Here is a 25,023-nt window from a genome sequence, read left to right as displayed (position 1 = left end):
ATGATTTATTTTTTCCTCCTTCAGATAAAATTGATTGCACTACCATGAATTTTCTTTTGCGTTTCCTCTTTTGAATTATATGGCTGCTACTATGCAAAGAATCATAATGTTATGTGGTCATACTTTTGAGGGACTTGATTTGTAGTTTTGTCATCATTTTCTTCTTGTTTCCAGGCCAAATTAAAGAAGCGGAAGCCTCGAGTGAAAAAGGAAAACAAAGCACCGAGGCTGAAGGACGAGCATGGAATTGAGTTTTCATCTCCTCGACACTCAGACAATCCATCAGAAGAGGGAGAAGTAAAGGTGTGAGGCTGCGTTTCAGTTGAGATGATTTTCTAAGTTACATTTATCGTGCCAGCTGGTGTAAAACCATTTGAAGTGTGTTTGGTTTACATACCAGAGTAGGTAAAATGGAAATAGAAAATACATGTATCTTTGCTTAACCTGTGAGAGAGGAATATAGTTGTTCATGTAAAATCAGTGATTGAAATAATGAAAGCAAATAAAGGGAACCACGAAATTTAGTGATAAATGGCAGCTGATGCTCAGCCTCACTGTTGGGATGAAAAGGAGTGGTGGAGACTGGTTAATCAGGGAGCACATGCCTCATGCCTGGGGCACCTATGATGCAGTTCATTGTTGGGCCAAAAAAAACTCTTTGTGGTTCAGATTTGGCCCAGATCTGTCAATTTGTAACCTCTGGTCTAAGGAAAGTGAAAAGTAACTTGGTAGCATTCAGCCTATTGAATCAGGGACTGAAAACTATGGGATTTTATTTTGTTGCACTTTGAGGTTAGTTCCAGGAGGCTCAGAAGTGGGTATATGAACTAGCATGGATTTGAGTCAAGCATACATAAATTCAAATTGTAGCAACCTTACCAGTTACTACCTAGCAATAATCTCTTTGGTCTTCAGTTTTTTCCATGGGAATAATGATGCCTATGTAGTGAAGAGCATCTGCCCCTATAGGCTTCAGTTGAAGCAGACGGCTTTAAGGCTGTGTGCTTGAGAACACGCTTCTGTGGGTGCAGTGATGAACCATTGAGGGCAGTGCTTTCTAGTTTTTTTGTTCCTAGAAAGTAAACGAGGGAATAAAAAGTTTGTGGCAAAAGCTCACAGCCCCATTTGTTTTCTAGGACGATGGCTTAGAAAAAAGTCCAACGAAAAAGAAACAGAAGAAGAAAGAGAACAAGGAGAACAAGGAGAAGCAAATGAGTTCTAGGAAAGACAAGGAAGGGGACAAGGAAAGGAAGAGATCTAAAGACAAGAAAGAGAAGGTACCAGTGTTGTTCTACTTCCTGAGATGCCCACAGCCTTTGGGATTCCCTTCTAGGATTTAGAAATAAAACGGGGTTTGAGGGCCCTGAAAGAACTGTCATTTCATGACTATAGCCCAGGAGGAAGGATGGGGCTTCCCGTCAAGATGCCTGCAGCTCTCCCTGCAGAGAGGGGGCAGTGTGTGCATGGCGGTATTCTTCAATGTAGAAGCCTTGCTCTTTTATTACACATTTCAGAGAGGGTGTTAGAATGAGATGGATCAGGAAATTACGTGATACATGTTCTCAGACTCATGGTAGAAAAGCACCATCTACGGATGAATCTGAATACATGAAAGGTTTAGAGTTCGAACCAGATACTATCAAGAGTAGAAATGGGTTAAAAGCCTTGTTACTGTGTAATCTTCATATTTCGGTTTTATGAAGTTCATTCCAAACCTAGAATTCTGGTTCAGTGTTGAATCTTGCTGACTTCTGATGAAGTTATTTTTCAGTTAATCTTTATAATCATTGTTAAAACATGCAAATAACTGAATTCTGCCACCACTTATAAGTCTAACAGATTTCTTGATGAGGACATATGAAACTTTTTATTATTATATGCATATAAGAACAAATATAAAAATTTGTTTAGGAAACAAATTTGTAGAAAAATTAGGCTAGGCTATTTGGATTGCCTTTTCTTCCCACATAGCAATATATCACAAATAGTTTTCCAAGCAAATAAATAAAAGTTAAAGCCATTTTTAGTAGATAAGGAAGATTTTGTTTGTAACTTTTTGGAAGTAATTTAAGTTTCCCATATTGACATTGCTTTCAAATTTCTAATGTTATAAACTCTGTTGTGACACATATCTTTCTTTGCATTTGTGCTTCTGCAGAAAGATACCTTTAAAATGAAATATTTAAAAAATAGATGGACAGAGAACGATTTAACCAGCAACCGTGTACCTGATATTGGTACCAGCAACAGATATTGCAGCTGCTGACATTTTTCTTGTTTACTTCAAGTGGTTTTTTTCTGGCTGCTGTGTTTGGTGCTCCACACACCCATTACCAATCGCCCCTCAGTTGGAGCTCCCCTCTGTTCCTTCTCCCAGTTTCATTACTCTCCTCTGTAACACAGCTCTGACACTGGTATGAAACCACCTTACCCATGCTTTTATACTTTTCCTACATGTTATGTAATCATAAGCAAAGCATAGTATTGTTTTATGTTTTTAAATGTTCATACCTACAGTTAGTTTTTATTTGTATCTGTATCTCTATCATTCTGCACCCTTTCATGGATAAATGAGCTTCATCCACCTGCATTCATATAAATTCAGTCATTTAAACTATCTTAGTTATTTAGATTGAAGCATATGTTCATTCTTAAGCTGTTAATAAAGTTGCTTCTTGCTGCTCTGTTGGAGCTCTTCAGTTTACATTCTTAACCTCTTGATGACATGTTTGTACATTTCATCGATTAGGCGATAGAAGCCAAAATAGCACTGATGAAGCTAAAATTAAAAGTGGCTCTGTTTAGAGACAGGAACGGGAATGATATATGATTAAACTGTTAATTGAATGTGTTTGGCTTCATGATATCTCGAAACCGAGGCCGTCTAGTATACCCACTTACAGTGATGTGACACCGCGAAGAAGTCCGAATGCAAGACAGGAGCACACAAATGACAATGACTCCTTGTAACTCTTTTCTGAAAAGCCTAAAGGTGGTGATGCCAAATCTTCAAGTAAATCCAAGCGCTCTCAGGGCCCTGTCCATATCACAGCAGGAAGCGAACCCGTCCCCATTGGAGAGGATGAGGAGGATGATCTGGACCAAGAGACATTCAGCATAGTAAGTCCTGGAATCGAGGGGGCGGGGTCTGCAGCTGCCGTGCTTGCCACGCCTCTCCCAGTTCCTGCTGCCCAGCTAGTCGGTCTAGTAGGTCTAGTAAGCAGCATGGCATGAGACGAGGCTAGGGTCCGGCCGTGTGAGCCGGAGCAGTGGTGAGCGTGGCCTGTTTCACATGCTCCTGTGTTGTGGGCGAGGGGCTGAGCCACGGCCTGGGGTGTGGTCCAAGCCGCAGCGCGCCGCCTCCTGAGAGACAGGGACGCTGAGGGGAGAGTCACGGACCAGGCCTGCACAGGATGGTGACAGGCCAGCGCGTCCTCAGGGGCGTGCCCCTCATCAGAGCTGCGGGCGCCTGCCTTACTGTGCTGCTCTCGTCCCCTTCTCCTCCTCTCTTGAAGTCACTTCCTCTCCCAAACTTCCCCACATCACTGTTCACTTGATTTCAGTGTATGTTCATTTAGTTTCGAAGAAAAAGTGGTCTTCAACTCTCAGAATATTCCTGCTCTGGGGCAGCAGTGGATAGAATTTTGACCTCATCCTGTAAGAGTCTTCTCTCTTTTTACCCTTTTTTGTGTGTGTCTGTGTTCCCAAAAACCTATATGCATATGTGTATTTTTTTTTTCTCTTCATGCTTATCTCATTTTTCTTAAATCTCTTTACTCTTCTTCCTGTGAGCTCTCTGAGGGAAAGTACTATGTCTTCTAAAGTAGGTGTAGATGATAGAAGTATCTCAGTAAGTGAGTAAATGAATAATTACACAACCGCCTCTCTGATCTGTTTCTGGTTCTTCGTTGACCCAGTATTTATAGGAGAACATCATTAGCTAATGCTTCTGTGGTACCATACTATTTTAAAAGTGGCTTTTACCCAACATTGTAAATCAGCTGTTTGTTGCTCTTGTTTAGTCGCTGAAGTCATCCCTGACTCTTTGCAACCCCGTGGACGGTAGCCCTCCAGGTTCCTCTGTCCATGGGATTTCCCAGGCAAGAATATTAGAGCGGTTGCCATTTGCTTCTTCAGGGGATCTTCCTGACCCAGAGATTGAACCTGCGTTTCCTTCACTGGAAGGCAGATTCTTTACCACTGAGCCATGAAGGAAGCATCAATCAACTGCACCTGAATTAAAAAAAAAGAAAGAAATCGCATTTATATATTCCAGCTCATTTACTCTTGTTTTTATATTATGATATCTTAAAAATGCAGACAATTTTCAGAAATATAATGGGCATTGATAGAGGTACCACAAAGTTTTGTCAGGTCTGAATTTTTTAAGGCTCAGACTCTAAAGTTGAAGCTCCTGGCTCTGCTTTGTTTCCTCCCCAGAAGTGACCACAATTCTAGTTCGATGTAGTTCTCATGTGTCGTGGTTCTCATGTGTGACTTTAGAGTTTTACTACTTAATCTCTTTAAAGACAGCAATAGCTCACATAATCAGCCAGGTATTGTTAGTGTGCTTTTTGTGTCTTTTCTCCATGACAACCTGTGAGGTAAGTATTATCTCTGTTTTACCCCTTAAAAAATAATGTGAGGAGAGTTAAGTAACTTGTCCTTTTTCACAGAGTTAAGATGTAGAGCTAAGATCTGACCCAGGCGATTTGACCCACGAGTCTGGGTTCTCCCCATTACACTGCACATCCTCCCAAGTGTCCATAAACAGCATGACTGCTGCTTTCCAGGTCTGGAACGCCACACTGTATATCTTGTAACTTGCTTCAGCATGCACACTTTTGAGATTTATTCATGTTGTTAATTTTGTCTCTGATTTCAGTGTTTCCTATTATTCTGTTTTATGATTTCCACAATTCATTTCTTTTTCCTATTGATGGGCATTGGGGTTTTCCAAACGTTCACCACTACAAATAGGCTACAGTGAAATTGTAAATATATCATCAAACGTGTGTGTAATAGCTTCTCTAGCATGTAGCTTGTGCAGAAAAGCCGGGTGTTTCTTTGGGTCTGCACATCTGCTTTATTAGATGTTGCAGAATTCATCTTCAAGGCAATTGTAAAGATTTGTTCTCTTTCTAATGATGAGTGTGAGTTCTAGGTGCTTCCCAGTCTTGGAAACACTTGGTAATTTCTGACTTCTTACTGCTGCTGCTAAGTCACTTCAGTCGTGTTCGACTCTGTGCGACCCCATAGACGGCAGCCCACCAGGCTCCCCCGTCTCTGGGATTCTCCAGGCAAGAACACTGGAGTGGGTTGCCATTTCCTTCTCCAATGTAGGAAAGTGAAAAGTGAAAGGGAAGTCGCTCAGTCGTGTCCGACTCTTAGCGACCCCATGAACTACCGCCTACCAGGCTCCTCCATCCATGGGATGTTCCAGGAAAGAGTACTGGAGTGGGATGCCATTGCCTTCTCCAGTCTGACTTCTTAATTTTTGCCAATCTAAGAGGTATGAAAAAATTGGCTAGTGGTGGTGTTGAACATTTATTTTCATATTTATCAGGTATTTGTGTTTCCAGTGAATTGCCTGTTCATATCTTTTGCCTATTCTAGATAACTTTTATATCCATACCTTCCCCCCCCAATACCTGAGCATTTGTATTTCTCAAAAAACTTCAAGATAATTCTGATATGCGTCTGGATTTTTAAAAGTGATTACGGGTAGTACTTACCTTTTCTATAGGAATCTTGTTCATGATGCTCATCTTTTGTCTGTTACAGTCATTACAGGTATCTTCCAGTTTATTTTGTGTCCTTTTTAAAACTTTAAATATAATACTGAAAAGCAGATTTTAGGTATATGGCTATGGAGATTATCACAAGTGATGGGAGTTTGTTGGATTTTTGTTGTTATGCAGTTACGTGGACATGTGGCTTACTGGTTCCTTACACTGGATACTTAGTGGCTGACAGCCATGCCCTACAGGTCAGAGAAATACTCCTGACTTACTCTGTGGTAATTTCCTCCTCAGTTCTTAGTTTTATCCTGGTTTTCGGACATTGAACTCTGGGAGTGGTCCCTGATATTATCTTAAAAATGTTTTCCACTTCTTCGTCAATCCTACGTTTCTCAGAGATCTCCTCAGCTTTGTTTCTGAGGGGAAATGCCGTTATTTCTTTTGAGGCTTTTGCTTCTTTGTCATTTTATTTGCAGGATCTTTTCCCCCATATATCTCTCCTAGATTTGTTTCCATCATTCGTGTTAGATTTTTCCAGATGGCGTGGTGCTCCCTGGTTGTCTTCTGATGTTTAAGAGTAAGGACTGAGCTTCTGATTGGAACCTCTGAGCATGTGCGTGGCACTTGATCAGCTCTGAGAGTGTTCTTCATAGGGTGATCTGGCTGGGCTGCTTCCTCAGAAAACTTCAGTCGGGTGGTCAGCATCTTTTGGTTCTTGCTTTTGGGTGGTCAGGTTTTAGGCACAAGAATCCTCCAATTCTCCTGATGGAGGATTGAGACCTGGCTTTCTTCATTCTGGAATCTGAGAGGCAAAAAAAACCCCAAAAGCCAAGCTGGTTGGTGGCTCATCTAATATGCATATATTACGCATGTATTCCATATAATGCTGTTTTCAGTGCAGCAGGCTTACCCCTCAACTATGCCTGTGCAGCCCAGTTAAAAGACTTATTCTCTCCAGAGAATAAACTTTCATATATGTTGTTGGGCAGAGTTAGAGATCTGTAAGGTTAGGTGTCTGTAATGAATCTGAGTATCTATTCCTTTTAGGCAATCTTAAAAAAAAAAAAAAATCCTTATTTTCAGCCTTCACCCCTACTGCCAGTGATACTTAGCAAGCCTTTGGGGGAATAAGTTTGCAGCATAAATCGGGCTGGCTCTCAGCTCTCTATTAAGTATCTATTAAGTGATTTCACTTGCTGTAATAGTTTGCTGCTGTTGGTTTCTTGCATTTCCCTTGTCTTTGTGGGATTATCTCTTCTGAAGTCAATTCCTTTACTGTCGTGTTAGTGGATGGAGACAGCAAGAACAAGTTTTTTGTGTTCAGTCCACTTTCTTTATCTGGAAGCCTTTCCCTCAGTTTCTTATAAGCCTGAAGGACTTGTAAATATTTTACCCTGCAGTTTTAGGTAGTTTGTGGTGCCCGGTTTTCAGGTTAGGTCTGTAGTTCCACTTCAGAACTAAGTAGTTTGGTCACGAATGCCCCTCTGGCAGATGAGGAAACAACGGTGTTCTGGAGGCCAAGTAAAGTGTGAACGCCGCTGCTCTGAGCGCTGGAGCCGAGACTGGAGCCTGACGTTTTTCTTACTCTCTAACATTTTTCCTTGTTGCCCTGCCTTTCTTTCCCTGCTTCTCTACAAGTGGTCATGTGGCCTGAGGGGGGCTGTGTGTTCTCTGGGAGTTCAGGGCACAGGAAGCGTGGGGTGCAGAGGGCTTATGCCTCTCCTCTGTCGCAGTGTAAGGAGCGGATGCGGCCTGTGAAGAAGGCGCTGAAGCAGCTGGACAAGCCTGACAAGGGGCTCAGCGTCCAGGAGCAGCTGGAGCACACGCGGAGCTGCCTGCTGAAGATCGGGGACCGGATAGCTGAGTGCCTGAAAGCTTACTCAGACCAGGAGCACACCAAGCTGTGGAGGAGGTAACCCGCCGTGGCCCCGCACACCTGTCGCGTTGTCTGTCCTGACTTGATGACAGAGTGTGTGTGTTTGGGATTCTATTTTTGTTTTATACAACATGACACAGCCACCTAATGAAAACATTTTTTCTCAGCAAAAGCCGATGACTGGCAGCATACCTGCAGGCTTCAGTTTTCTTTTCCTGAAATAGCCTATTCTTCTGAGGCCAGTCTTGACTGGGTAGGATGATATTATTATTTTATGAGAGAAATACTGTGGTGCTGGATTTGCTGGTCTGTCCTCAGAATAAAGACTCAGTCTTTGAACCTGGAAGGGATAGAAATCATGTATAATTTCACTCCTCTACCCATCTCAGGTTAATAGAGATAATATAACTAATTGGTTAGTTCTGTATCAACTAATAAGAGAAGGCAAAAGCTCAAACCACTGGAGCTGTGAGTTTTCTTCTCTCTCATAGTTGAAGAACTCAAGTAGTAATTTGGATTAGTGCAGTTAATCCAGAACTTCAGTTTGTAAGGCATCATGACTTACATAGATTCATTTATAATTCATTTCTGATGTTTATAAAACATGCCTGTAATTTCTCAAAGAGAATTGTAACATTAAGTCTCTTTCTATACTCCACAGTTACACTGAACTCATATACTTCACAGTTAATCATCTTTGTGTAATATGCCTAACATCAGTGGATGGATTTTTGAGTGAAAAGGAGATTTAAGAAAACCTCTGTCATGATGCTATTCATAGCATGCTTCACAGCCATGAAAAAAGAACATTTAAGTTTTGAAATGTGACTTGACTTTCCTCTTAGACTGTTCCCAACTTCTGGATCCCTGTATCCAGCCGTCTGGCTCGCTTTTTACCCAGCGTCACCCCTATTGGAAGATAAAAGCTCACCATCCTAGCGTATAGTTCCATGAAGCTAGGCTGGATACTGTGCACTATGGCCAGTCTGTGTTTAGATGTGCTGGGTACTGTGGTCCTGGCCTGCTGTGGTTCATAAGTAAGTCCTTGCCCACTCATGAGAAACTCTCCCTCATGCAGTGGTGCTTGGAAGAGCAAGTCTAGTAGGAATTCCAAGAAGGTAGAAACCCGTGCAGAGGAGCAGTCAGGGAGGGAAGACTTGCAAGGGGCAGGCAGGTAGACCGAGCCGGTGTGGGAGAGCAGAGTGGACCTGCTTAGATGGGAGAGTTCTCAGGCTTCAACAAAACCTTGAAAGTGGCTCCTAGGGTTTAAAGCAGGTTGTTAAGATGACTGAAGTGCTGCTACAGAAGACTTGAGAGAGAAAGGTAAATGGCTTCCGTAGGAGGCCGCAGGTTTACTGGTCAGGAGCTGGACAGTGTTCTCTGAGCGGCACTGCGTGGCGTGGTGTGGCTGCATGCGAGGACGCGCACCTTTCCTTCGCGCACACGAGGGTACCTGTGCCTCCGTGTTCTCCACACCTGCTCCACCAGCCACTCCCCTGTTGGCAGTCGTGCCCTGCACAGTGGAATCAGAGCGGAGCGGCCGCTTGGGGTTTGGAAGGCAGGGGTGACAGGCTGTGGTGGTGGCAGCTGGGGAGGGGGGCAGCAGTGCAGAGGTGCCCCTGTGCCTGGGCCCCTGGGAGGCGGTGGTGGTGACGGGCTGAGGGCCCAGGGAGGGCAGAGGTGGGCGAGGCCTTAGGCCTGAGGTCACAGGCGCCAGGAAAGAAGTTAGAGGGGTTGTAGCTGTGAGACGGAACCCTTGTCTCCAGATTGTCAAATTCTGTTGATGTTAGTTAGCTTCCAAAGATGTGTTTCTTATTGATGCCAAGACCCGAAAGATCATTTCTCTCTTTTTTATACTTGGAAAGTATTCCAAGTATAGCAAAATCAATTAACTTGCCATCCATAAAGAGAACAGTTATTTTTAAAATTCTATAATTTACCAGAAAAAATTTCTTTTTCTTTTTTTTTAGGAACCTATGGATTTTTGTCTCCAAGTTTACAGAATTTGATGCTCGAAAATTGCACAAGTTATACAAGATGGCTCATAAGAAAAGATCTCAAGAAGAAGAGGTAAAAATACAAATTTAAGCCTAATTCATACAAACAGATAAAAACCAGTTCTGCCAAAAAAATTCCCTCATTACTGATTTTGTCTCAGGAGATGATTGTAAACTTGTAGGTTGTGGTCTGGAAAGGGCCCGGGGTTCCCTACTCTTACTTTACAGGTGGAGGCCTGGGCCCGAGAGGGGCTGCGGGTGGGTTCTCGCCTGCTGGGTTCTTCCACCGTCTTAGCCGTGCACTTTGTCCACATACTCCACAAGCAGTCAGACTATCGGCTGAGACCTGATGGGTGGTAGTGCCAGTGTACAGGAGCCAGACAGGGCTGGCATTCTGACGAGGGCCTGTTCCTCTGTGTTCTTATGTCCTGGAAGTGTTTACTCACCAGGCCCTTCCCTCCATATGCACCTGTCTTAGCGGTGGATTATCAGTGTGGCTCCTGAAAGATGACGTCGTGGGCAGCGCCCGCCTTTTCTCTTCTCTCTGGGCCATGTGCCCTTGGTGTCCCTCCAGCGTTTGCACACAGGGCCCCAACCGCTTGCGTAGGAGCAGACACAAAAAGGTGCCCAGGAGATGCTGCCCCTTCTTTGGTAGCAGGAGATGGGCACGAAGATATTTGGCCGATGCTGGAGGGCAGTGTTGCTTGTTCAAGTGTGTCCATTTGCAGATCTGCTGACTTGCCCTGTGGGCCCTCCCCGCAGTTAGCCACATAGGGCCAGTGTAGGAACACCCAGCACCTCCTTCACCACCCCGTCCGCTCCGCGGAGGCCTGCGGGCTGAAGGGCGCGCATCCTCTCCCGGATCAACAGCACCTGGACTCGTGCCAGGTGCAGGGCAGCTGTCTCCTGTTGCACGCGCGTGTCCTCTGCCAGCACTGCTTTGAGCGGTGGGGCAGCACCGTCAAGTGGTTTATAATTTAGTTTCACATGGAAAAATATGTTAGAACAGTAATATACAGGAATACTATAATAACATTTTTGCTGAATGTTAGCGTGAACTTTATGCGTTGTGAAAAGTCTTTGAAAGAATAGTCAGGAAAAGCCCCAGTAAGGAATGAAACAGTTGGGCAAGGCACTTGAGGAAAGAGGGGAAGTTAGGATAAGTGTAAGTTGGACATACGATGTAAAGGGTAAAGGGCTTCATTAGGCAGGTTATCAGAAGTTAGATTAAGGTGGTAATGAAACTAGCGGGCCTACTAGTTGGGGTTATTGTATACATTCACCGCCTTTCTGGAGGATAATTCAGTAAGATTTACAGAAAGACTAAAACATGCAGTTCTTCTAGAATTTAGTTGAAAGAGATAATTAACTATTTAAATATGTTTATGTGTAAATGACTTCATATATCCATATCAGGAACTGTTCAACCATAAATATAATATTATTAGTAACAGTAAGTATTCACATAAGATTTTCACAGTACATTAACTGAAAAAAGAATGTTAAGTAATACTTTTGTTTAAAACACACACACACACGTGCACGCACACACAGGATAGGAGTTCCTCCTTTGTAGTCTTGCTTCCCACAGTTTTAGTTATCTGCAGTCAGTCATGGTCTTAAAATATTACATTGGAAATTCCAGAGATAAACAATCCGTAAGTTGTAATTTACGCACGGGTTTGAGTAGCGTGGTGAAACCCTGTGCCGTCCTGCTCCGTCCTGTCTGGGACGTGACCATCCCTTTGTGCAGCATGTCCACACTGGATTCACTGCCTGTGTGCTAGTTAATTGGTGGCCCTCGGCCGTCAGATGGACTGTACGGTACTGCAGTGCTGTGTTCCCGTAATCCTTATTGCATTTGATGATAGCCGCAAAGCCCAAGCGGAGTGACGCCGGCCGTTGGGATGTCCTCTTTCTGTGCCTGCTGTGAAGTGCCTCGGGCACATGCGCGCATGGATTCGGTGCTGTCCTGAGTGTCAGGCACCCGCCGAGGGCCTTGGACTGCGCCACCCAGGGACTGGGGGGACTGCTGTGTATATATATATATAAACACATACCGGACCAGATTATTAACAGTAATTCCCTTGGAGGTGAGATTTCACGTCACCTCACATTTCTTAGTGTTTCCTTACTATATTTTCTGATGTTTTTATTTTGAATAGTCATTTCTGTGGTAGAGACGTGATGTTACTTAGATGTTCAGTGTGATGACTTTGGCATGGGAACCAGTTCCCACTGGACCAGTCGGGAGGTTGGTGGTTCTGGTTTCATGTGGCCCAAGAGCAGCCTGCAGGAGGGCTGACAGCCTGGCACCTGTTCCTCACCCCAGGCAGCGACAGCCAGCAGCCTGGCCCAGGCTCTGACAGCCGTGGGTCATGGAGACTGGCTTCCTTACAGTGAGGGGCCAGTAGATGCAGCAGCAGATGGAGCTCTGTGAGGGTTTTCATGCCCTGGAGCTCAGTGGAGTTTATGAGCATTTTTTCTTAAGAAGGTATTAAGCAGCAGGGGAGCCGAGAGGGACTTGTCAAAAATCAAGAGGGAAATGTTTAAAGGTGATGATCTTTATACTGTTCTTGGGAACTGCACCTGGGATCCTGAGGGTCTTTGGTTTCCTTTGACTCTCCAGGAGCAGAAGAAGAAAGAGGATGTGATTGGTGGTAAGAAACCATTTCGACCAGAGGCCTCGGGTTCCAGCCGTGACTCCCTGATGTCTCAGCCCCACACCCCGCACAACCTTCACCCGCAGAAGCCTCACTTGCCTGCCTCTCATGGCCCACAGATGCATGGACACCCAAGAGACAACTACAATCACCCCAACAAGAGACACTTCAGTAATGCAGGTGAGTCGTCAGGGAAGCTTTAAGAAGAGGTGACAAAAGAATTGTTTTCCTTTCCAGAGACAGCAGCCTGGCCTTTGTGCTTCATTCTTTTCTCTCACTTTGTTGTCTTCTTTTTTTCTCAGTGAAATAATACACGAAATAGAGATCCAAAAGGCTTAATTCAACTTTAGGAAGAACATAACTCACACAAGTAAACACAAGACGAACGAGAGACTGAGGGAAACCGTTTACACTGTATATGAGAGTTACATGGTAAACTGCTAATACTGAAAAACCCCTTATGAATTGATAACAGCCAGATGACCAAATACAAAAATGGGCAAAGGTTAGGAATGGAGAATTCATTTGGAAGAGGAGATTCAAATGGCCCATAGGACAAGATGAACAGTATTGCTACTAGGGAAATGTATGTTAAAGTAACAATAAGTTAACCGTTTTTTTTTAGCCCATTCAGATCAGCAAAAATTACAGGGTGAAATTCACACACATTCCTGAGTGTGACTTGCTACTCCAGAAAATAGTCTGGAGTATCTAAATCCAGAGGCCCATTTTCTGGGAGTCTGTCCTGTAGAAATGCAAACACGTATGATGAGGGTGCTGTTGTAGCCTTGTAATGGCAAAAAGCTGGAAATAAATGGGCTTCTCACTAATAGAAAGATGGTTAGATGAATAATAGGGCATTTATACTCTGTATTATTAGCAGTTGTTTAAAAAAAAGAGTTGCTTTATAGATAAAAGTCAAAATTGGAAGGAAAAAAAAGCAGCAGCAAGAACCACAGAATCTCTGTGGCATGTGTGTTTACTAACATGAAAGTCACGTACTGTAAAGAAGTGTAACCATTTAAAATGAACAGTTCAGCGACATTTAGAACATTCACAAAGTTGTGTAACCACCACCTCTATCAAGTGCCAAAGCATTTTGATCATCGCAGAGAGAGAACACGCTTCATTTGCCCCTCCCCAGCTCATGACCACAGTCCCTGGATTTACTTACTCTGGACTCTGTGTGTTAATAGCGACACACAGATTCATGTAGTATGTGCTGGGCCTTCCACTGGGCTCTGGTTTTCAGGGTCTTCCCTGTGGCACGCGTCGGTGCTTGCTTCCTTCTGTGACTGAATGAAGCACCACCGTATGGTTAGACTACAGTTTGTCGTTCCACTAGTTGGTGGCCGTTTGGTTTCTGCTTTTGGTGGTTCTGAATTGTACTGCTGTGCACATTCGTATGCAATTATTTGAGTGCCTATTTTCAGGTCTTTTAGGTGTACAGCTAGGAACGTGGAATTTTTTGGTCATGTGATAATTCTGTGTTTAACTTTTTGAGGAACCGCTAAGCTGTTTCCCATCATAAATATTTGAATAATGTATTTGCATAAGCATAGAGAGAGATGTGAAAGCATACACACAATAGCAGTTACCTTAGACCTGGTGGCCCAGACAGTGGAGAGTCTGCTTGCAGTGCAGGAGACCCAGGTTCCATCCCTGGGTCAGGAAGGTCCCCTGGAGAAGGAAATGGCAATTACCTTAGGCCTGGTGGCCCAGACAATAGAGTCTGCCTGCAATGCGGGACACCCAGGTTCCATCCCTGGGTCAGGAAGATCCCCTGGAGAAGGAAATGGCAATTACCTTAGGCCTGGTGGCCCAGACAGTAGAGAGTCTGCCTGCAATGTGGGAGACCCAGGTTCCATCCCTGGGTCAGGAAGATCCCCTGGAGAAGGAAATGGCAACCCACTCCAGTATTCTTGCCTGGTGAATCCCATGGACAGAGGAGCCTGGTGGGCTAGAGTCCATGGGGTCCCAAAGAGTCCCACACGACTGAGCAATTAACACTTCCTTTTTTGTTTTTTTTTTTCCTTCTAGGCTGGTAAAATGTGGGAGGATTGGAGGAAATTAATTTCTCCATATCTGTTACTTCACTGGTTACAATGAGCATGAATTACTTTTAAAGATAAAAATAATAAGAAAGAAAAAAGCATATAGAACAAAATCTTAAAAAAAATATAGTATATATTATGGGCCCCCAACCTCCAGGATCTAATGCCTGATGATCTGAGGTAGAGCTGATGTTATAATAGAAATTAAGTGCACAATAAGTGTGATGCACTTGAATCATCCCAAAACCAAACCTTCTCCCCAGTCTATGGAAAAATAGTCTTCCAGAAAACCACTCCCTGGTACCAAAAAGATTGGGAACCACTGGTATATATGGAAGCATTGTATTACATTTTATGGAGAGTCAAATGTTCCATAATAATCAAAATGAAGTAAACTTTCATTTCATTGTAGTTTCTTTTTAAACTTCAGTGTTAGGATTTGCATTTGACTTGTTTTCTTTAAAGTACATTCTCAGCTTCCAGTAAAGTTCTCAAGCCTTTAGAAAAATCCATGTTCTCCATCTTTTCTTCTTACTTGAAACACATTAACTGTAGGTATTTAAAAATTCTTGTCCGCTACTCTAATATCTGAATTACTGTGAGCCATTTTGTGTGTTTTCTTTTACCCCTTGGTTTTCAGTCATACAGCCCTGTCCTTTAGCGTGCCTAGTTATTTTTTATTAAATGGCAGGCACTGTGTTTTAAAAATTGTATAAGCTCCAGATGATGTCACTTTGCCCCAGAGAGGATTGCTCTTTCCTCCCCCGTCACACAGAGTGGGAGGTGATCCCTGCCACTGGTGAGTGGTCTGGTCCTCCTCCGGTCCCCGTTCCTGGGGCGTGGCCCTGCAGGGTGCTCGGCAGGGGGCCTGCTGCACTTGCTGCCCCCCCCGCCCCCCGCCGGCCGCTGTTACACTCGGGTCTTGGTTTACCTGGCACTGGGCCTCCCTCAACTGCTCCGCTTGTCAGAAGGCCTCCAGCTCAGCTTTTCAGCCTTCAGCTCCCTGCAGATTCAGCAAGTGTTGTGAGTGAAAACTGGCTGTGTGCTTGGAGTCCCTCGAGTCTCCAGTGCCCCTTTAGCTTGGAAGGGCTCTGCTGGTGGCTCTGTTTCTCCAGCAGTGGTTCTCTGCTGGGAAAAGCCCAGATACTCAGCTTCTTGCTGAGGCTCAGAATCACAGATCTCCCCAGTCACTGCGGTGACTTCTGCAGAAGTTGACTCTCTGCTACCTCTTTGGTTTTTTGCTCTTCGGAATCTTATCCCTTCTAGTCTTTATTGCTTGGGCTGCTCTTGGATGTCTTTAAGCAGATTATTTTCTGTTTATCTGGCATTTTCTAATCGTTTTGGCAGGGTGCAATTCTGCAGTAGTTACTCTTATCTAGAAGAAGTTCCAGGTCTATTAATCCTAAAAATCTTAGTTGAATTAATTGATCTCCATTTTGTTGGTGGGGTGAGGAATGACGGTACAGTAACGTGGTTGGAAAGTATTTCCATGTCCTTATCTGCAGTCTTAGCAGTTTTATTGTTTTTTTTTTCCTCTTGGGATTAGACTGTAAGGTCACTGATTTTCTCTTCTGATCCTTAGAAAGAACTCTTCTTATTAAACTAACTCGTAGTCTTTGAAACTTTGGATTTCTCACCCCTCTGCTTAATAGTCAGTACTTCCCAACCAGTGACCCTACCCCACGGAGGGTTCAAGAAGGAAGAAAAGCACTGTTTACTTTCTCTGGAAATAAATGACTTGGCTTGAGTTTTAAGCATCTCTACTATACCACATACCTTGACACCCTTTTGAAACCTTCTATTTCAGAATAGAAGGTTTCATCTTCTATTTGAAGATGGCTTCAAACGATCCTTTCATGTTGTGAAGGTGTGTCTTTTTGTTGTTTGTTGGTTCTTTGGTTAAATAACCAAAAGTTTTTTACTTCTTGGTCCCCTGGCCTGCTCCACCCTGGGTCAGCAATGAATTTAAGCCACTGGTTGACTTTATATTACTTTGATGGTCTAAATTTCTAAGCCAAACAGGTTCCTTGATGGAATTATTTTTTGGCTTTGTAGAAAAACACTAGAAGGCCAACAGAGTGAGTAGAGAGAGGTTTAGTTGGTGGCGCGTCTTTGACCTTAGCAAATTGTAGCAGGAAGATGGGTGTCCCGTGAGGCCACAGAGCTCCTGCTGGTTTAAGCCTCTGTGTGAGTTTCCCGAGATTGCTGTGACACAGTGCTGCAGACTAGGTGGTTTAAAAGAGGAGAAGTATGTTCTGCCAGTTTCGGAGCCAGAGCTCTGAGATCGCAGTGTCAGCAGGGTGGGTTCCTCGTGTGCAGCCTGAGGGAGAGCCTGCTCGACACACTCTCCCAGCCTGCGGTGCGGGCCAGCAGGCTTTGGCTTCTGGCTGCCTGGCTCCTGTCTCTCTTCCTCTCTCCGTGGCCTTCCTCGACGCGTCTCTTTGTCCCAAATTGGATTTAGGGCCCAGTGTAAATCCAAGATGATCTCAAGTCAGGATCCGTCCCTGTACCTCAGGGACCTGATCTCACTGCAGTCACAGAGGCCCCACGTGGCTCTGCGTTGGGGGACCACATTTCAACCCAGCTGAGCCTCCTTTCCTGGACTTCTGTGTTTTCACTGCCTTTTATGATTCATAAGTGTGATTCTTCACCTCAGGAAAAAAGGGAGGCTTACAGAATCTAAAACAAACTGCAGTTTGGCTCCCATCCTTGAGAGTTACAGAATCCAGAGTAGAGGAATCGCTTTTTACAGGAAGAATGCAAGGAAGTGGTGTGGGCTGAGGAAGAAGAGTAGCCTTGGTAGGTATGGTCTGGCAAGGTGTCCGGGGGCCAGGCATAGCTGACGGTACCAGCAGGTAAATAAACCTTAAAGGTATAAACAGAGGTATTACCTGTGGCTGTGAAACTCAGCAGTGCCTTTTCCCGAGTCTGCCCTGGATTGGAAGGTAAGCAGATAGAAAATGAAAAGCAGTAAAAGAAAAAAAAAAAGGAAAAACAAAAAGCAGTAGTTTTTAAGATTGCAGAAGGAGAAAGGTATTACATTTTCTTTTGCCTTAAACATTTTGGGAAAGAATGTTAGGACTCATTACTTGTTTGATAACCAGCAGCACAGAGGCCAAGGAGGAAATGGACTGTCTGTCTGCAGCATGTGTCAGCCCTTTCCAGTTTAAACTTTAGTGAACGTGAAATGCAGCCATTCCTTGCAGTCATGAGATTATTATTTTCTTGCAGATCGAGGCGACTGGCAGAGGGAAAGAAAGTTCAACTATGGTGGTGGCAACAGCAATCCGCCCTGGGGGAGTGACAGGCACCATCAGTATGAGCAGCACTGGTACAAGGACCACCATTATGGGGACCGGCGGCACGTGGACGCCCACCGCTCAGGGAGCTACCGCCCCAACAACCTATCGAGAAAGAGACCGTATGACCAGTACAGCAGCGACCGAGACCACCGGGGGCACAGGGACTACTATGACCGGTGTGTGGAGGACCCTTGGACTCTCGGCACTGACCTCTGCCTGGGGCTTTAGGTTTAGAAGGGAGGGACAAGCAGTGTACACTTAATGTTCTTCTCCATCAGATGCTCATTCTCACTGTGCGCCGGGCACGGTCCCAGGTCTGGTCCAGTGTTCTGCCATCACGGCGTCTTCAGAGCACTGGGGAGAAATAACGACGCAGCCTGATGCTGAGTGCCGAGGGATGGGTGGATGAAAGAGGGGATTTTTTAGTTTTTCCTGAGGGCTGAGGAAGAAGGGAGGTTTGATGTGGGTCGTAAAGAGTCAGTTAAGCAGAGAGAGAGAGAATAGACATCACAGGACCAGGGCAAGGATGGGCCCCTAGGATGGGGTGCCCACCCCGAAGATGACAGGTTCGGTGGTGGAGGGGCCTCGAATGCCACGTTACGTTACAGGTTTTACGTGTCATTCTTGGGGCCAGGGAGCCACCTGTGGTTTCATCATCACACTTGGTAGGGAGCGTTTGCTGCCTTCCTCTGAGAAAGTCTAGAGAACGGGTAGCCATAAAATGCTAGAATCAGCAGTCAGAATGGTGAAGCTCTGTACTAGGCTCTTGGCCACACCAGGCGGGACCCAGCCTGTGGTACGCCAGGAGCTGCAGTTCAAGGGTCAGAGCCTTTCCAAGTCATCCCTTCTCTGCAGCCATGATATCATGTTCTGATGGGCCAGCTTCTGTGAGAGTAGTTGTAAGAGTTAAGAAGGGCTAAAGAGGTTTTATCTCTCTTTAATTTCAGGACTTAGCTATATTTTAACTTCCTAGGAGCTTCAGTTTCCCCTAGGCTAAAGACAGGCTCTGGCTGCACCTTGAATCTAACATAGGAAACGTTCATTCGAACATCTTCACGTCCTGCCTTCTTTTTGGAAGAGCTGGTGACACCGGGCTGCTTTAGGGTAGCAGCTCTGGCTGAGCAGCAGCTGCCTCTGTTAGGCGGTCTCTGCCCCTCGCCCCCACGCGTCTGTGCCTCTGTTAGGCGGTCTGTGCCCCTTGTCCCCACGCGTCCCTGTCCTCTTGTCTGGCTCCAGTGGGCATTTGCCCTGCGTTGTCCTGCGGGCTCTGTATTTCCATATCGCATCATTTTTCTTCTGCCTGAAGAACTTTGGTTTTAGTGTGGGTCTGCTGGTGATAAATTCTTTCAGCGTTTGTATGTCTGAAAAAGTTTTTATTTTGTCTTCACTTAACAGAAATATTTTCTGCTGAGTGTAAATTCATAGATTGACAGGTATAAATTTATAGACTGACACTTTATTTCAGTACTTTAATGATGTTCATCTACTTTCTACTTGTATCCTTTCTGATAGAAAATCTGTCATCTTTATTCCTCTTTGCATAATGTGTCTTTTTCTTCACCACTGGTTTTTAGCAATTTGATTATAATGTGCCATGGTGTATTTTTCCTGATGTTTCTTATGCTTGGGAATTCTTGGAGCTGTATGTACATTTATCATTTTTTCATTTTTTTACGATTATTTCTTTGACTCCTTTATTCTGTTCCCTCACTCGTGTGAAGATTCCAGTTACACGTTTGTCTCACAGTTCACTGGTGCTGTGTGTTTTTTAATTATGTTTTCTCTGTTTGATTTGGATAGTTTCTGTTCCTTTGTCTTTTTTTAATCATGTCTGTCTTTGACGTTTTGAAATCTGGTATACAATTTAAAAATGGTTTTCTATCCTTGTCTGCTAATTTTTATCATTTGGGTCAGTTTCAGTGATTGATTTATTATTGTCTCACTGTAGGTCTTACTTTCCTGGTTCTGTTCTTTTCCATTTTGGTTTATTATGGAATATTGCATATAGTTCCTTGAGCTATCCTGTAGGGCCTTGTTGCTTCTCTCGTGTGTGTATAGCAGTTTGTGTCTACTAATCCCACACTCCCGATTCATCCCCCCTGACACCCTTTCCCCTTTGGTGACTGGAAGTGTTTCTATATCTGAGTCTCTGTTTTGTAAATAAGTTCCTTTGCATCATTTTTTAAAATTCCACATGTAAACAAAGTATATCAAATGATATCTTTCTCTTTCTGATTTAACTTCACTTAGTATATTATCCAGGTTTATCCATATTGCAGCCAGTGACATTATTTATTTTTTTATGGTTGAAAGTAATATTCCATTGTATATGTGCACCACACCTTTTTATTCGTTTATCTGTCCATGAACATTTGTTTCCATGTCTTGACTATTAGAAACAGTGCTTCTGTAAACATAGGGATGTGTGTTATCTTCTCAAATTAGAGTTTTGTTCAGATATATGCCCAGGAGTGGGATTGCTGGATCATATGGCAACTCTGTTTTCAGCTTAAGGAACCGCCATACTTTTTTCCATAGTGGCTGTATCTATTTATATTCCTACTAATAATGTAAAAAAGGGTTCCCTTTCTCCACACCCTCTCCAACAATTTGTTATTCGTAGACTTTCTATTGGCAGCCATTCTGACCAGTGTAAGGTGATACATTGCAGTTCTGATTTGTGTTTCTCTAATAATTAACACTGTTAAGTATCTTTTCATCCGTGTGTCTTCTTTGAAGAAATATCTATTTAGGTCTACCCGATTTTTTAGAGATTCATTCACATTGTACCATGTATCAGTACTTCAGTTCTTTTCATGGGTGAATGATATTCCAGTGTATATATTAGGTTGATACAAAAGTAATTGTGGTTTCAGACTGTGAATTTTCAATCACTGTAACTAGGCTCAAGCACATCTTTCTTCAAACAGGAACCATTACAATCAACACATGTTTTCCAATGAGATAGAAGCTTCTTTATTCCTGTAGCATAAAAGCCGTGCTTTGGGGTTCAGTGAGCTCTTGGAAAGCATTTTCTGCCTCCTGCTAGTTGTGGAAGCATCTTGCCTGTGAAAAGTTGTTGAGATGCCTGATGGAAGTGGTCGTCAGTTGGCGAGAGGTCCGGTGAATATGGCAGATGAGGCGACATTTCGTGGTCCATTGATTGAGCTTTTGAAGCTTTGGTTGTGTGACCTGTGGTCAGGTGGTGTTGTGGAGAAGAATTGGGCTCATTTTTCTGTTGACCAATACCAGCTGCAAGTGTAGCAGGTTTTGGTACTTCTCATTGACTTGCTGAGCATACTTCTCAGCTGTAATGGTTTCACTGGGATTCAGAAAGCTCTCGTGGATCAGACGGGCAGCAGACCACCAAACAGTGACCACAACCTCTTTTTGGTGCAAGTTTGGCTTTGGGAAGCGCTTTGGAGCTGCTTCTCAGTCCAACCCCTAACTGGTTGTCTTGTAAAATCCACTTTTCATCACACATCACAATCCGAGAAATGGATCGATGTTTTATAGAAAAATGACGGTTGTTCTGATTTGTGCTCAGCTAATGAGGCACCCCGGAGAAGGCAATGGCACCCCACTCCAGTACTCTTGCCTGGAAAATCCCATAGATGGAGGAGCCTGGTAGGCTGTAGTCCATGGGGTCGCAAAGAGTCAGACACGACTGAGCGACTTCACTTTCACTTTTCACTTTCATGCGTTGGAGAAGGAAATGGCAGCCCACTCCAGTGTTCTTGCCTGGAGAATCCCAGGGACGGGGGAGCCTGGTGGGCTGCCATCTATGGGGTCACACAAAGTCGGACACGACTGAAGCGACTTAGCAGCAGCAGCAATGAGGCACCCATTTACTGAGCTTTTTCACCTTTCCAATTTGCTTCAAATGCCGAATGACCCCAGAATGGTCGACGTTGAGTTCTTTGGCATCTTCCTGTATGGCTACAGAGGGCCATCTTCAGCGGTTGCTGTCAGTGGGTCGCCCTCCGCTTCCAGGGGCCGGCCACTGCATTCCTCATCGTGGAGGCTCTCGGCTCCTTTGCAGAGCTTGAGCCGCCACTGCGCTGTCCCTTCATTAGCAGTTTCTGGGCCAGATGCCTTGTGGATGTGAGTTGTCTCTGCTGCTTTACGACCCATTTTGAACTCATTAAGAAAATCACTCGAATTTGCTTTTTTGTCTAACATGATTTCTGTAGTCTAAAATAAACATAAACAGCAATTAATATGTCATTAGCAAAAAAACGTGAAGTGAGAAACGCACATTAAAATGATGTATAACACATTTATTTAAGAACGTATTTCAACATCAAATGGCAGAGTTCAGCAATGCAAAACCAGAGTTACTTTTGCGCCAACCTAATACATTGTCCATTTGGTTTATCCATTCATTCATTAGTAGACATTTGAGTTTTTCTGCCTTTTGGTTGTTGTGAATAGTGCTACTGTGAGCGTGGTATGTAAGTGTTTGAGTATCTGTTCTCAATGCTTTGGGGTTATTTACCTAGGATTGGAGTTGTTAGTCATATGGTAGTTCTAAACAGAACCACCAAACTGTTTTCCGCTAGAGCGGAACTATTTTACAGTCCCAACCAACTATGTATGAGAATTGCAGTTTTCCCACATTTTCACCAACATGTATTTTCAGTGTTTTGAATGTAGCCATCCTGACGGTAGTTTTGACTTGCATTTACCTAGTGATTAATGCTCATTAAAGACGTTGAGCGTCTTCTCGTGTATTTTGGAGCCGTTTGTGCATCTCCTTTGGAGAAATGTCTGTTCAAGCCCTTTGCCCATTCTTGAGTTGGGGATTGTTATCGACTTTGACAGCTTCTCTGTTAACAGTATAACAGCAGTTTGCCATAGTCCCGACTAAAAATCTTAATATTCTTCACATTGAGTCTGTTTGAAAGTAATTAACGCTGCACTTACTGTTGAATATCTAGGTTGCTTGAGTTTTTGCTGTTATTAATAACTTGGAAAATGATTTCCGTGGCTCTTTTTCTCCTGGGCTGGGTGAGGAGCATGAAAGTGTTAGTAGGTCTTGCCAGTTTTCCTGAAGGGAATGTGAGTTTACAAAGCCGTCAGTGAGTCAAGCTTGTGCTTGTTTCATTGCAGACTTGATGAGGCTCTTGTCATTTCATGGGCTGTGTTTTGCCAACAAGTATAAAATAGCCCTTTGTTACTACTTTAGTTTGTTTTTGGTTTTGGTTTTGAGTTCTAGTAATGTAAGTATTTGCTCTGAGTCCCTGGAAGTGTCCTCCAGCGTGAGGAAGAGCCAGTGGATGACGGAGGAGGCGTGGGAATCCAGCCTTGGTCTTCAGCTGATTGATTCTCTTGTCTCTATTTCAGGCACCATCATGACTCCAAGCGGAGGCGATCCGATGAATTTAGGCCTCAAAATTACCACCAGCAGGATTTCCGACGAATGTCTGATCACCGCCCCCCTATGGGCTACCACGGCCAGGGGCCCTCGGACCATCACCGCTCTTTCCACACAGACAAACTGGGGGAGTATAAACAGCCCCTACCCCCGCTGCACCCCGCAGTCTCAGATCCTCGCTCGCCCCCTTCTCAGAAATCTCCTCACGATTCCAAGTCACCCCTGGATCATCGGTCTCCTTTGGAGAGATCACTAGAACAGAAAAACAACCCAGATTATAACTGGAATGTTAGGAAAACATAAAGGAACGCTTGGAAAGCAGGGGAGCGCGAGCGTCATGAAGCACCTGGACGTCTTTGGTCTGATCCACAGGAGCCGGTTACCCAGACCCGAGAGGGTGTTTCTGGACGCGGGGCTGCCGTCAGCCTGCTGCTGAGGGGCACTCAGAGTGTGGGGGCCTTCGGCTCAGTCCGGCTTTGATCTGGGTCACCCCCTCCTGCACTTGGGCACCCATCGCATTCCGGCCTGGTCCTGGCCTCCCACTCGGATGGGTGCCAGGAGGAAGCGGTGATGCTTTTGTCTACCAGCTTCACGGGCTGTTTCCCAGTGAAGGCAGGAGAGGTCTTAGAGTCGTGAATGTTTTGTTGCCCTGGACCTCAGTGCGGGGTCAGGGAAGGCACGAGTGCATGAAGGCTGCTGGGACCCGCTGGACACACGGGGTCTGGTGCACTCTGATGAGACGGATGCTGCTGATGGGGTGAGGGGACACGTGGGTGGGGTCTCGCACCACAGGACTTGCAGGGGAGCAGGTACCCCCTCAGACGTGTCCTCGGGAGAAGTGACACTCGAGCCTCTGTGTGACAGCTGTGGGGCGGGGGCGGGGGCAGGGGTGGGGAGCCGCCGCCTCCACGGCCTCTTCCCCAGCAACACTAAATTTCCCCACACTGTGTGTCTCAGAGGTGTGCTGTCCTGCGTGGGACTCCTTTACCGCCCGCTCATCCATCCCACACACCCCACCACCCCCATCCCCCAACCCCACCCCTGTCCCCGGCCCCCCGCTAGGCAAGGTAGTGGTTCAGCGCTGCAGTGGGCAGGGGCTGGTTTGCCTGGGAGTGGCCTTGAGTGCAGGGCGGGGTGGGGCGGGGCAGGGCGGGGTGGGGCAGGGGTGCGTGGCCAGAGCTCGGGAATCCACTTCCAGTTGGGCCCCCACACCGAGGGGTGATGACTGGAGAGGATGGGGAGGGAAGAGGCTTGTGCCTGGCTGGGTGCTGGCAGCACCGGGGCAGGGCGCTGGGGAGGGGGGCGGATGGGTTTCCCAGCCTGGGGGTGGGGGGGTTGGTGGTGTGGTCCGTGCGGTGGTGGGTCACCATCTGCAGCTCATCTTGGTTCCCTTTGCACAACCTGAGGAAGGAGGATTCATGGAATCACACATCTGCCACTCCTGCGGTGGGTGACCAGATACAAATCAGTTACTCCCTGTGGTGAACATGCTGCATTGCTAGTTGGACATCATTAGAACTGAACTCAGTATCGTTTTAGAGTGAGGTCAAGCTAAGTCTAAACCTAAGTTCATTGTTGCCCCCAAAACTGGAAGTCTTCAAGGACAGGGTAACTGAGCTGTAGATAGGAAGAGCTGGACTAGAGGAGGGGATGGGAGGTAGGTTAGCTACAGCAATTTAGCAGCCTCAGAACTCCTGGTTCTGGGGCCTTCCGTTCTGTTCACCTTAAATATAACTCACCAGTATTGTTAGAGTAATCCAAAGGCCTTTCTAGACGGAGACAGAATAACTGACTTGAACGTGCAGTGAGCCTGTGAGACTCCCGGCTCAGAGCTGGTGGAAACCCTTCCCTCGGTGTACACAGGGTCACACTCCCCACACTAACTGCTGCTCTACAGGGGACTCCATGAGTCACCATCACTCACTTGCCGGTTCCTGGGCAGCACCACTCACGCCTTTAGTGTTGCCTCACACGGTGAAGCAGGGGCGGCTTGGGGGGCTCTCGCTCTCTGCT

General features: G+C 45.2%; 1 protein-coding gene across 12 annotated transcripts in view; it reads left to right on the top strand.

The window, feature by feature from the left end:
- Positions 1-24,088, top strand: part of CHD2 (chromodomain helicase DNA binding protein 2) — a 108,718-nt gene extending 84,630 nt beyond the window's left edge. For 5 of the 12 annotated variants that reach the window (XM_055555465.1, XM_055555469.1, XM_055555462.1 and 2 more), the window contains 8 exons: positions 175-303; positions 1,137-1,277; positions 2,986-3,120; positions 7,475-7,653; positions 9,588-9,687; positions 12,244-12,457; positions 17,563-17,809; positions 22,980-24,086. In XM_055555465.1, the coding sequence (XP_055411440.1) occupies positions 175-303; positions 1,137-1,277; positions 2,986-3,120; positions 7,475-7,653; positions 9,588-9,687; positions 12,244-12,457; positions 17,563-17,809; positions 22,980-23,313 (1,479 nt within the window). In that variant the 3' untranslated portion in view covers positions 23,314-24,086. Of the gene's footprint in view, positions 1-174; positions 304-1,136; positions 1,278-2,985; positions 3,121-7,474; positions 7,654-9,587; positions 9,688-12,243; positions 12,458-17,562; positions 17,810-22,979 lie in introns of all 12 variants that reach the window. The other 7 variants (XM_055555473.1, XM_055555472.1, XM_055555474.1 and 4 more) reach the window with 4 other exon arrangements.
- The last annotated feature ends 935 nt before the right edge of the window (positions 24,089-25,023 follow it).

Source organism: Bubalus kerabau, chromosome 19, assembly GCF_029407905.1.
Source record: "Bubalus kerabau isolate K-KA32 ecotype Philippines breed swamp buffalo chromosome 19, PCC_UOA_SB_1v2, whole genome shotgun sequence".
NCBI lineage: Eukaryota > Metazoa > Chordata > Mammalia > Artiodactyla > Bovidae > Bubalus > Bubalus kerabau.
This window is presented reverse-complemented; position numbering and strand designations above follow the sequence as displayed.